Genomic DNA, 12657 nt, shown 5'->3' with positions numbered 1-12657 from the left:
TCCAGTGCTTTTCAAAACCACCCTTTATTATACATATATAAGTATATTTTATGCAGGAGAACAAAAAACATAGAAAATCCATTACAGTCCATCAGCCTGATATTCACGACGCCTCTATTAACACATGCAATTTCTACACAAGTCCGCAGAGAAATCCTTCTTCTCCAGGGATGTCTGGTTATATATCAAGAGGACCAATAGCTTACAAAATCTCTTCCATAAGCTTGAGGTAGCAACATTACAAGCAATGCAGGGCTTAAGGCACTTAAAGTTAAGCCCCTTACTGTGACTCTGTTAGGTCTCTGACTCCCATCACTGAACTGTGGTTTACATTATATCGCTAGTCAGCTATTTATGTAGTGATGATTCAGTATAAAATTACTCTGCCAATCAGAGCTGTCATCTCATCCACAGAAACACTGTTTGATGGAAGGAACCATCTGACAAAAAATCTGGCACTAATTGTAAATGTAAATTTCTTTATTTTAATTTGAGATGATTTATAAGCATTTATAAACAGCTAATTTATATTTATATATATATAAATATATATATATATATATATATATATACACACATACACACACACACACAGTGCCTTGCAAAAGTATTCAGACCCCTGTCCAATTCTCTCATATTACTGAATTACAAATGGTACATTGAAATTTCGTTCTGTTTGATATTTTATTTTAAAACACAAACTCAAAATCAATTATTGTAAAGGTGACATTGGTTTTATGTTGGGAAATATTTTTAAGAAAAATAAAAAACTGAAATATCTTGCTTGCATAAGTATTCAACCCGTGCTGTGGAAGCTCCCAGTTTACACCGATGAAAGAAATTGCCCTAACGAGGTGAACCATTAAAGTTGCTGTCACATTTTCTGGATAAAAACCCCACTGTTGAAGGATCATTGGTCAGGTTGTGAATCTGAAGGAAAATGAAGACCAAAGAGCACTCTACAGAAGTTAGAGATAAAGTAATACAAATGCATAGATTAGGGAAAGGGTACAAAATAATATCCAAGTGTTTGGATATCCCAGTGAGCACAGTTGGATCAATAATCAGGAAGTGGAAGCTGCATCACACCACCCAGGCACTGCCAAGAAAAGGCCGTCCCTCAAAACTCAGTGCTCAAACAAGAAGGAGACTTGTGAGAGAAGCCACAGAGAGGCCAACAATCACTTTGAAGGAGCTACAGAGTTCAGTGGCTGGGAGTGGAGTAATGGTGCACCAGTCAACCATATCAAGAGCTCTGCATAACACTGGCCTGTATGGGAGGGCGGCAAGAAAGAAGCCGTTACTCAAAAAGTACCATCTGAAAGCACGTCTGGAGTTTGCCAGAAAGCATGAGAGTGACCCAGCTGCGATGTGGGAAAAGGTTTTGTGGTCAGATGAGACCAAGTTAGAGCTTTTTGGCCAAACTCAAAGCACTATGTGTGGCACAAATCTAACACTGTCCATGCCTCAAGACACACCATCCCTACAGTGAAGTATGGTGGTGGCAGCAAAACAAAAACTGAAGCTTGGGAGGAAATTCACCTTTCAGGACAATGATCCCAAGCACAAGGTCAAAGCAACATTGGAGTGGCTCAAGAACAAAAAAGGTGAATGTCCTACAGTGGCCCAGTCAAAGTCCTGATCTCAATCCCATTGAGAATCTGTGGCACTATTTGAAAATTGCGGTCCACAAGCCTCGTCCAACCAACCTGAACAACCTGGAGCAAATCTGCCAAGAAGAATGGGCCAAAATCACTCGACACTGTGTGCAAAGCTGGTACATACTTACCCCAAAAGACTTAAAGCTGTTATTGCAGCGAAAGGTGGCTCTACCAAATATTAATGTGTGGGGGTTGAATACTTATGCAAGCAAGATATTTCAGTTTTTTATTTTTCTTAAAAATATTTTCCAACATAAAACCAATGTCACCTTACAATAATTGATTTTGAGTTTCAGTGTTTTAAAATAAAATATCAAACAGAACGAAATTTCAATGTGCCATTTGTAATTCAGTAATATGAGAGAATTGGTCAGGGGTCTGAATACTTTTGCAAGGCACTGTATATATATATATATATATATATATATATATATATATATATATATATATATATATATATATATATATATACACACACACACACACACACATACAGTTGACCATATCTCTTAAGAAAGAAGTGCATATTCTTGTGGAACATCTTTTGTCTACCCAAACTAAACACATGAAGACTGTGGTCTACTGATCCACAGTAAAATACTCCGACTGTGTCGACTGTGCAGGTTACTTTACAAGATATATGTATATCAATGTCCAACAAAAGGCAAATACTGTTTACTTCTTTTATTTAAACATCACAAAGCCAGCCAGGTGAAAAAAAATTCTCTTCTAAAACATAAAAAAACAATCAACGTGTAACTTTTCTAGACAATTTTGAGATTCAGCAGCTAGAAATATGGAGCCAACACCAAATTCAAGAGAATAAATACGCACCCTTAATCAGGGATGGAAATAAAGCTCCCATCGCACACCAGCTTAGGTATACCCCCTGCAAAATGGAGGCAAATGACACATGGTTGTCAGTATCAGTGTTTCACATATGGAGAAAGGTCCTGGTTATACACAAATCCTTCGGTTTAACCACTCTGTGGTCTTGTCAGCAAAATAATGAAAACCACAAATAAAGCCTGGAAGACAACAATAGAAACAGGTGGATAAAGAGTGACCTATAATTTACACTTTATTCCTTTAATAGCACCTATACATCTTGACATGCTTTTCCTAAGTTTGGCAGAGCGGATCGTGCGTCTAATGTTTAAAAAGGAATAAGGACAGGCTCTATCTGTAGCTGCAGCTTTTGTCTAGACAACAACAGTGAGGATGTATCCCAGAGAAAGTAGGCCTCACCGAGACCTGCTGTTTTTTTTCACAATACTTCAAGGCAATTCATACGAATACACTCAATAAGAGATTGTCCAATAGCAAAAGTACAAAAAATAGCAGAAGAGCTTTTTCTTTTTTTTTTTTTTTTGGAATAACTGTCCAGTCACGTTTTAAACTTTGGCTACAGTTTTCAGTTTTTGGGGCGTTCAATGCAAAAACCAGGACGACGTCCTCTGTGTCCCAATATTCCATTTTAGGTCACTTGGAAGGAAAGTGGTAAAACAGCAATTGGTTAACAAGGAGTCGAGTTCCTTCTTGGAGTTTGATAAGAACTCAAACTCCCAGAAGCCTCAAGCTTACAATCTATTTGTAGCAATCCACTGTCTTTCCAATGACTCACATGTTCCTGTGTTCCGTGCTGTGAAATAGAACATCGAAACGGAGCAGAAGTTCAGTTTTGAAACATCTGGAAGGAGCGATCTGAGCTTTGAAAAACACACCATAAAAAAAAAATTAAATACACGTTTACAACACTGACCTAAAAAATAATGGCAGTACATATTAGGAACAGTTTACTAGGATTATTAAGTTAGCATGATGTACTTCAATGGCATTTTAAACTTTTACCCTGTCGAAATGAAGATAAAACTGTAATGGGCTCTGCTTCTTACTGGAGTGTACAGTGACTCTGAGATGGAGGAGGTTTAGAAGTTAACTGTTGAGATTGAGTTGTTCACAGTAATGACATAGGTCTGCTTGATCACAGTAAATTTCCTAAATGTATTAAAAATCACTAACTTTGCACTTATTTAAATAAAACGCTAAATATACATGCCACAAAATTAGCAATTGCATAATTACAACATTACGTTTATATACTTTGTAGAAGCAAACATGTGCTGTTGTAAACATGTCCATAGTGGGACATCTGCAAAATGAAGTTGCAACGGACATTTCCTGTTTTAGAGTAGAATTTGGTCTACTGATTTAGTAAATACAGTAATCAGGATTCGACAGCGTTGTTTGACACTGAAGATGAAACACAAGGCGCTGTTTGATATCCTGTCAGAAATCTAACATTTTATCTGACTGTATCAAAGTGTTTTGTTTGAGACATCAATAACACAAAAAAGAAATAGATCCCAAAGAGCCACATCGCTCATTTACCACAACAGCGAAAAGTTTACCGACAGGCAGTACGGCAGCTGCTCCAGTCTCACCCCTCCTATCAGTTCGTTTGAGGCACCCCCAAGGGGTGAAGCAGATCAGACAAGGAGCCTTCTCTTAAAACAGACGCAACACAGCACAGTGGTTCCACCTGTCATAGCCCAAGCTGTAGCAGTGGACTGGAGAGAAGATTGCACTGATGTTTCCACAATCAATACCCAGCCGAGCCAGAACCCTTTTCCTACCATTCTGCTATTTTACTTTTCAAACCCCCCCCCCCCTCCCAAAAAAAAACAAAACACCTTTCTCATCAGCAGATTTTGTTAAAAGCTTTAAAAATGTAATCTCTCTCTTTTACAAAAAAAGTCTTATAAAAAAAATACATTCCTTTGTCCAAACTATTGCACGAGAAAGCTCTTACGAGATTCTAAACCTGAATGAGGAAAATATTTCACAATAAATATGAGAACAGTACCTTATTGATTGAGTGAGCCGCACATTAAGTTCACATTTTTATATGCGTATATATATATATATATAATTTGTTTGGCATGAATGAAGTGCTCATAAACGTGATGGTCTGGCAGCGGGTAGACACATTATAAATATATCCTCACATATGGACACACACACACAAACACACACACACAATCCCCTCACCAATGTATCCAAAGAAAGACGGGCGGAGTTTCCAAGGCTATTTAATCCTATTCTCAGGTCACGCAGCAAACCCATGCGGCCATTGTGTCAACTCCCCAAACAGCTAGCAAATCAGTACTGAATCTACACAGCCACACAATCCTAACCAGTTCACATTGTTTTAAAAACCAACACACGCTTGCTATAAAATTCATTAAGACAAAAATAAAACACTTAAGATCTTTTATAAAAAAAAACAAAAAACAGTTCGCTGAAGTGAACGGCGGTCATCTGAGCTTCTTGTCGAGTTGGTGCCCGTTCTTGTCAAGCTCGTCCAGTTTCAGCGTCCCCTGGCTGTAGTGCTTGATCAAAGCCCCTGGGACGAGAGCCACCAGAGCGATGGCCAGGAGCTGCATCAGGGTGCTCCAGGAGAAGAGGTCATCCAGAGAGGAGATCTCGGATAGAATAACGCCAGTGCGCACGCAGATGAAGTTGTATGGGATCAGACCTGTAGGAGGAAGCCAGGTAGCAATCAGACTAGAGGAATGTCCACAATGCCTGGACACTATTAGAACCCGCACTAGACCTCATGTCAGCTTGGGCCACCGTATGTCCAGAAGATGCTGTGTCTCATTCATTTGTATTTCAGATTCCACTGGTCTCTCTAATCTTTTTGTTCGTTTTGCCATTGTTGATCAACTCTGCTGACCGATGTCTAGGTCTTGGAGCAGCCTACCACCTTGACCGTTCTTTCTACAGTGGCACTTCAAAGAGCACCCACTATCACCCACTTCTGGTAGACCTTTGCCTTTCCTCAAGACGATTTGCAATTGTGCTTCTCCCACGACTTTGTACATTTTCTTAATGAAAACAAAAATCAAATACAACACAACCTGTTGAATCTTTTATACAGGAAAAATGTGAGACTACAAACAGACAGCAATTACATTTATCAGTTAATTTACAGCAACCAAAATGTTTGTCTACTTGACTTAGTTTCTTTTACTATAGTTTTGCCTAGTCTAAAAAACAAAGGGCCCTATTATGAAGCCGGTGCTGGAATGAAAATAAGACTCTCATTACATGGTAGTTTCAGGTTTTCATACAAGCTTGTTTAGCTACAGTGTATAGGTAACAAGCTCAGGTATGTCATCTTAAACTCATAGTGAAACCAGAAGTGGATCAAACTGCAATGCAACAGGAGTCTTATTTCCAACCCTGAGGTGCAAAAACAAATTTCCATCTGAAAATGTTCCTTTGCACTTGCATCAAATAGTCCGAATTCAAGCAGACAAAAGGTACTGCGATCACACTGCGATACAGTATCCTCCAACAGTGTTGTATTTCTGGAGGTCTTACCAATGAGGACAGAGAAGAAGAAAATGGAGATGGGGATATTGAGGATGGGAGCCGTGACGTTCAGGAACCAGTTTGGAGTCATAGGGAAGAACCTCAGGAACAACAGGAAGAAAAATAAACTGCTCCGGTTCTCCTCCGTCTGCCGACACAACAAAACGGACAAGCGGTTATCTACGTTGATATTTGTATAAAGAAAATAAAGAGTACAAGTGTGACAGACAGCCTCCCAATACCCCCAGATTACGATACAATCAATACATGGAATAGAATGTCCTCTGCAATCACAACTGGACAGGCGGTTCTCTCAGTGTATCATGTGTAAAAACATTTGGACGCCACTGTATCCCTTTTTCCGGGGAGACGCCTCACCAGCAGGGGATCGTAAAGACAGACATGACTTCCTTCGTTGTGAAAGCAAGATCACAATGTAGGTCACAACGTGGTCACACTGGCCCGACAACCCTGCTGTGTGGGGGGCTCTATTTATAGTGCCCTGCCTGTGGACCAGCGCCCAGGAATCTGCACATACCTTCCTCTGCAGCAGGGAGACCTTGTCAGGGAACATCCTCACGATGTGCTGCTTGCCAAAGGTTCTGGAGAGCAGGTAGCAGTAGGTTGAGCCCACCGTGGTCAAGACACAGGCGAGGAATAGGCCCTGCCAAGGTCCGAATAAGGCCCCTGCAAGCATGTTCTGAAAGAGAAGAGAGACCGCAATTAAAACAGAACAAGTAGCTTACAGAACGTGCTCAGCATGCCTACACCTTGTCTTTAAGGAAGTCTGTCATCATTTCACTTCCTGGTTCATTTCATATAAGCAGTGTTTCAGGGTGAAAGCAGGTTACTCAATAGGAGAATCAGCTGGTTGGTTAATGGTAGGAAAGAAAGCCTTGAAGGGTTGGGGATGACTTTACTTTCTAGGTGAAATGACCAAAGAAGTGCAAGACTAGCTGATCTCTTTCATAACCTGATGTAGTACCAGACATCATTTTTGTAAATGAAAAAACATGCTTGCTGTAATGTGCTTGTTTTAAAACTGCACATCTGAGAAGTGCGTGACCAGTAGGATTAAAGGAACGATCTTGTTAGCCTCAATCCCTTCACTGCTTCAATACTAACCAGAAAGGAAGAGCCAGGGATGGCGAAGGACTGCTTGTAGAGGTATGCGCTGCAGAAGAGCAGCAGCACGTAGGCAGTGTGCTCCGTCTTGTAGAACTTTAGCAACTCAGCCAGCTCCTGCAGCTCCTCCAGGTCAGAGGGGAACGTCAGAGTCCTGGGAAGGACAGAAGAGCACGGGCAAAACAATCACCACAGAGCTCCTCACAGATATCCGCTGCAAGGCCAAAGAACCTCCCAGCAGACCAATGAAAGCTGGCAGGTGGAGAACCCACACTGTGGGCACCAGGGTTAGGGTTGATTCCTCTTCTTCAATTCCAATTCCATTTCCTTTTTAAAATCAATTTCAGAGACATACTGTAATTGTTCAACTGCTTTCTTGAAGCCAATTTAATTGACTACCAGTTACTTCCGTTTAAATAATTTGTTGCCACTGCGAGAAGCTCATTTTAACAGAATACAGCTAATTGCAATGGCAAAGATGTGTTGGAATTGATTAAAAGGGAATTGGAAATTGACAAACAGGAATTGACCCCAACCCTGTCTACCACAGCCACGACTAGTCATTGCACCCGATGCCGACAGGGCCATTCCAGCTCGTGGCGGTTTGCTCTACCCTTACATCAATGACATAGAGCTGCATGAAACGATTACATAGATAACTGGAATTTTGGATGATGGAGGTTTTACTGTATTCGGATTGAGATCGCCACAGCAAGCAGGCACTGATACCCATGTGAGGGCCAACGATGTTAAGAAAAGTCCACAGGTTGCGGAGAGCAGCAATCACTGCAGATTCAAGCAACTTAGAGTCCAAATCGAACGCAGGTGTCATCGCCTGCTTGCTGTGGAGAGCTCAATCCGAAGAGTCAAGCAATCAGCCCACGCAGCTCCGACTTTAATCCATTACTGGTTGATAGAAGCCCTTGGAACAAGCTTTAAAATGATACAAATGTTATTTGTCCAGGCGGGGTTTTCTTCCTCACCTTGTGGGGCACGACTTAGATATTTCATTCTAGACAGGCCTCTATCTAACACTTCCAAATGTATTTTTTTTTGTTTCCCTCACAGTGCTGCAGCCAGACAACTTCTGACATGCCCAGTTGGCCCGGTCACTTGTGGCATCCTTTACATCTGATGAACCCCCCTTAGTTGTGTGACACTGTATACCTAGGGTGTGCATGTAACCGCTCACAGAACTCTGCCACGTCAACAAGGATCAATGGTTGATCCTCATGCCTCAGACCTACTCGAAAGAAGGACATCTGATCACCTCCCAAGTGGCATGACTAAGCACAGCGGTTTTTAATTACAGGATGGCTATAAATATTTATTTTCATATTTATACATGTTACATTTACAGTAGACGTCCATTGTAAACAATTAGTCTGAATTAGTGCAGGGGTCTCCAATCACAGTCCTGGAGGGCCACTCCACTCCAGGTTTAACAGGTAAGTAATTAACTACTTCAGGGTCTAGAGAAAGGTTTAATTGGTTGAATTAAACAATTTTGAACAGGGTTGGAACAAAGCGCAGGAGTGGAAGAGCCAACTTTGGCCACCCCTGGTCTAGTGTTTTTTTTTTTCATTTTTTAGATGTGGGGTAAGGCCACTGACTAAAATGAACACGTTTCAGGCAGGTGCGACTGGATTCAAGCCCAGGTCTCCACATGTGAAAGCTTTTAGAAAGGCTGCTCTTAAACAGATACATCCCTATCCAGGTTTTGTTTTCATCTATTAGAACACAGAAATACAAGGTGTATTCAAAATGGTAACAACGTAGTCATTCCCAGTGAAATCACACCATTTCAAATTCATGATTTGCACAACCGGCATGAGTAAATCATGGAACCAAGGACTGTTTCATGGTCACTCATGTTTTAACATGATCAGTGTGATCATGTTCTCAAAATGGAAATTGGCTGTGGTGCCATTTACCAAGTTTGGTCTGGTTAACGATGATGAATGATGGTTGACCGTGCTGTTTTACTTGCCTTCTCACATTTCTCTTCCTGTTTTCTGATGTTTCAATCACTCTGAGGGGTTCAGGCTTCTGTTGCTCCTATATTAAGTTATTATCATATTGCTTTCATCCACTTTTTGCTTAAATTCCCACTACAGTTGCTTATTATTGCTTAAATATTCTCTTGCAAGTTTTTAGGAAACATGGTAATGTTTCCTGTCATATTAAAGATGACACACATTTCAGGTCCCAGGTTCCTCTTCCTTCCCCCTGTGACTGAAACTCATTTGAAAAGCAACTCCATGATTCTGAGAAATCACATCAGACTTGTACTGTATTCATATTTGCATTTGCCTTTTCTATATAAAGTATCATTTAATAGGACAATCCAATTAAATTAGGTTGGGAAAAAATGAATGGGACTTGAATTGATCCATGCAGCAAATCCAGCTGATACAAAGGGTGTTCTTCTGCTTGAGGTAGGACACGAAGAGGTTGATCTGATTAACCAATCTGATTATTCGACAGGGTATAGGTCGATGTAATCGACCCCTTAGTCAATGGGCCAAATGTTTTTGCAATCAATTAAAACAATCAGAACAGTAATATCAAGACAGAGAAAGCCTTATCCAAGAATGCTTCATGAAATCAAGCCAACCCTCCAGTGAGAAAATAACGCTGGCTAGGCCAGTGTGCAGTATGCTCTTACTGTATCCATTTCACTTCTCAGAATGCCTCACCCCAAAAGTCTCCTTATGGAACTGGGGATGTCAGCACATTCTATTCCACGCTCATGGTGTAAACCCATAGCTTCTCACAGTTTTTGGTTCACATATTAAAGATGATGTGGAGACTGGAGACAGGTGTAAGACTTGTGGAAAAGCCCTGGAGTTTTGCACAGTGTAGTTTAGCAGTCAAGTGTTATGTCTAAGGTTTCTTCTGTGCTATTAATAAAAGCTGAATGCAAGGATTGCTTTAAAATAAAAACATAAGTCATCTCAGCTCATATAGCATTACTTCCTACTCATTTAAAACATTTGGGTCAGCCTGTTTGCATGCAAACATAAAAGCTTTTAATGTATACCACATTTTAAAAAATATAATTCAAACCGTTTAATAACAAACTATCATTACTTCCCACAAAACGGAAAAAAAAAAGATTCGCTTTTTACATATCTGAATGCAATACATCTTCTCCTCACCCACTTACATTATCACACGCTCACATCACATCCAGACACTGCTCTCCCATTGCTTTCTCTGGAGGTCAGCTGTTCTGTTACTGCTCAATAAAGCACAGCTGACAGAGGACACTAATTGATAAGGCCTGTTCTAAAACCACTGATCAGTGATAATACGCTTCACACAGTCACTCAACAAATAACTTCAAGTTTGAATCATTTCAATGCTTGTTCTGAGGCCTTTTCAACAAAAATAATAATAAATTGACATTAATAAGGGGCAACCCCATTTTGGTCCACTTGAGTAGGACTGTCCTTCCTGAAATATTTCTAATTAAAAAGCACTCCGGTTTTTATACGAGCTTGATTAGTCACAGTAGGTCAAACTGCTATGCAATAGGTGTTATTTCCACTCCTGGAGAACATGAAAAAAGTGTGTCCTTGCATCCAAAAGGAGTGGAAACTAGCCTGAGGAGCTTGTGACTCCCTTTCTAATTGAGTGACATTTTAAACTAATCTTGTGGACAACAAGTTCAAAGAAAACCAAGCATACAAGCAATCATACCTCAGCTGAATACAGTCCTTTCCAAACTCACTCAAAGTACCCAGCACTCAAAGGCCATTTCACACATGATCAGAAACACTGTCTGGCAATCACACTTGGAAAGCACAGATTAACAAATCTTATTCTTTCGATACAGTACACATCTCTGGTGTTTAGTCTACGGCTGTGTATCTTATATGCAAAGTCATCATTTGCTATGCTGTACATGTATTGTAGGAGGGAGCCTAATACCTGCTACACAGGCAGTGAATCTGAGGTAAAACCTATAAGAAACCCAATCAAGTACAGTAGTCAGCTGGTGCCTTTATCAGTGTACTGATACTTACTGTATAGCAGAGGATAACAAACAGTTTTACCACATTCCCAGTGAGAAAAGTCTAGAAAACTAAACAGTGTACAGAAAACAGGATAAGGACTTGCCAGAAAGTTGTAGAGGTAGTTAAATGTTTTTTTTTTAAAGCAATAGTTTATTACCCCTTTTAAAACAAAGACTTCATGCCTATTGTAATATTGAAAAGGGTGTCTCTGAATATAGTCAGTAAAGTACCTGTTCCCGAGATATAGCCTGCATCATCGTAACCAATCACATGCCAGAATTCTACTGTAGATCTTGTAACAAATATGCATACCAAGTACAATAAACTTAAGTATACAAACATCTTGGTCAATGTCTTCTTGAATGCAGTGAACTAAAATAACTACACTGGGGCGTCATTGGCCAAAATGGTTGTACACTTTACATTTCTTTGTTTCTCAGAAACCTCTTCCCAAGACATAGCCTCAATTAGCCAAATCAATCATACAAGGCAGAACTCGTTAAATGCGTGAATACCAAGTTTCATTACAACTGGATTACCAATTTAATATTTCTAAAAATGCGAGTGCGATACGCATTAGAGACGTATGGTATGTATGAAAGAATGCCTCCATTGATATTATTATATGCCCATCGTATACTTAACTCCTTCACTTTGAAAGTGTGTGGCTTTATCACTGAAATATATTTAATGGCATATAACACTGGGCCTGCCGCTAAACTTGTGCGAGCCAAGAGGATTAGAACACTGCATAGGATTGTTATTTCCCCAAACATATTTCAAAACAGCTTTCTTTCGGTGGAACTTGAATTCACTCCAAAATTGTCCAACATTTAGAAAACGCCAAAACGCTGGCTGTTTGTTATTATTGTGCAAGAAATGACACAATATCAGTATAAGTTATAAAACGTATATCTAACTCTACTATCATGTATTTGGCATAAAATTAAAAAGGAGTGAAACACAAATGTATCCTAAATGTGATTGCTGTGACCCTTGTCGATTTTCTATAAGCTACACACAGACTTTCTTAACCAATCCCGAGTCTCTCTCTCTCTCTCTGCGTAGATTTGTCCCTACAGCCGCTACCCCGCTCAACGAGCCCCGATCCCGGCTGACTCTCAGCCTACCTGACTTCCTCCAATCCCGGGTCAGGGTCCGAGTCTTCGCCCGACTTTTCGAGCTCATCCTCGGAGGGCTTTCGCTTCGGTCCAGGGGGAAGGTTGGTGGAGAGGAGGTAAAGATAGAAAGTAGCCGCGGCGACCAGGATCATTAAACCTGAGATAGAGCGCATTGTCCAGTGCAAAAACAACTTGATTTACTTTCTTGCTGCTGCTAGCGCCTGGCTGTAAAGGTATGACAGATATCAGCGTGTTGATCCCAGCAGCAGCGAGTGCGCTGCCCTGAGCTGGAGGCGGAACTGCAATCTTGCAGTATTGGGTATCGAGGGGACCTGGAGAAGCGTAGGA

The 12657-nt window shown here is 40.5% G+C and overlaps 1 protein-coding gene across 1 annotated transcript; it reads right to left on the bottom strand.

The window, feature by feature from the left end:
• Positions 1 to 2330: 2330 nt before the first annotated feature.
• On the bottom strand, positions 2331 to 12628 carry LOC117406310 (transmembrane protein 41A-B-like). The gene is made up of 5 exons (XM_034010251.3): positions 12319 to 12628; positions 7167 to 7320; positions 6580 to 6741; positions 6051 to 6189; positions 2331 to 5199 (listed from the first exon to the last, which is right to left on the bottom strand). Exons 1-5 carry the CDS (start codon positions 12480 to 12482, stop codon positions 4979 to 4981), a joined length of 840 nt encoding a protein of 279 aa, XP_033866142.1. The 5' UTR covers positions 12483 to 12628; the 3' UTR covers positions 2331 to 4978.
• Between the last annotated feature and the right edge of the window lie 29 nt (positions 12629 to 12657).

This window comes from Acipenser ruthenus, chromosome 10 (genome assembly GCF_902713425.1).
Source record: "Acipenser ruthenus chromosome 10, fAciRut3.2 maternal haplotype, whole genome shotgun sequence".
NCBI lineage: Eukaryota > Metazoa > Chordata > Actinopteri > Acipenseriformes > Acipenseridae > Acipenser > Acipenser ruthenus.
This window is presented reverse-complemented; position numbering and strand designations above follow the sequence as displayed.

Bases quoted from the DNA above. Each gene is read 5' to 3' on its own strand.
- LOC117406310 (XM_034010251.3), bottom strand. From the start codon at position 12,482: ATGCGCTCTATCTCAGGTTTAATGATCCTGGTCGCCGCGGCTACTTTC. The intron at 6,190-6,579 runs GTATGTGCAGAT...TTGTGTCGGCAG, and splicing joins TCTCCCTGCTGCAGAGGAAG to ACGGAGGAGAACCGGAGCAG. The intron at 5,200-6,050 runs GTAAGACCTCCA...TTCCTCCTACAG, and splicing joins CTTCTTCTCTGTCCTCATTG to GTCTGATCCCATACAACTTC.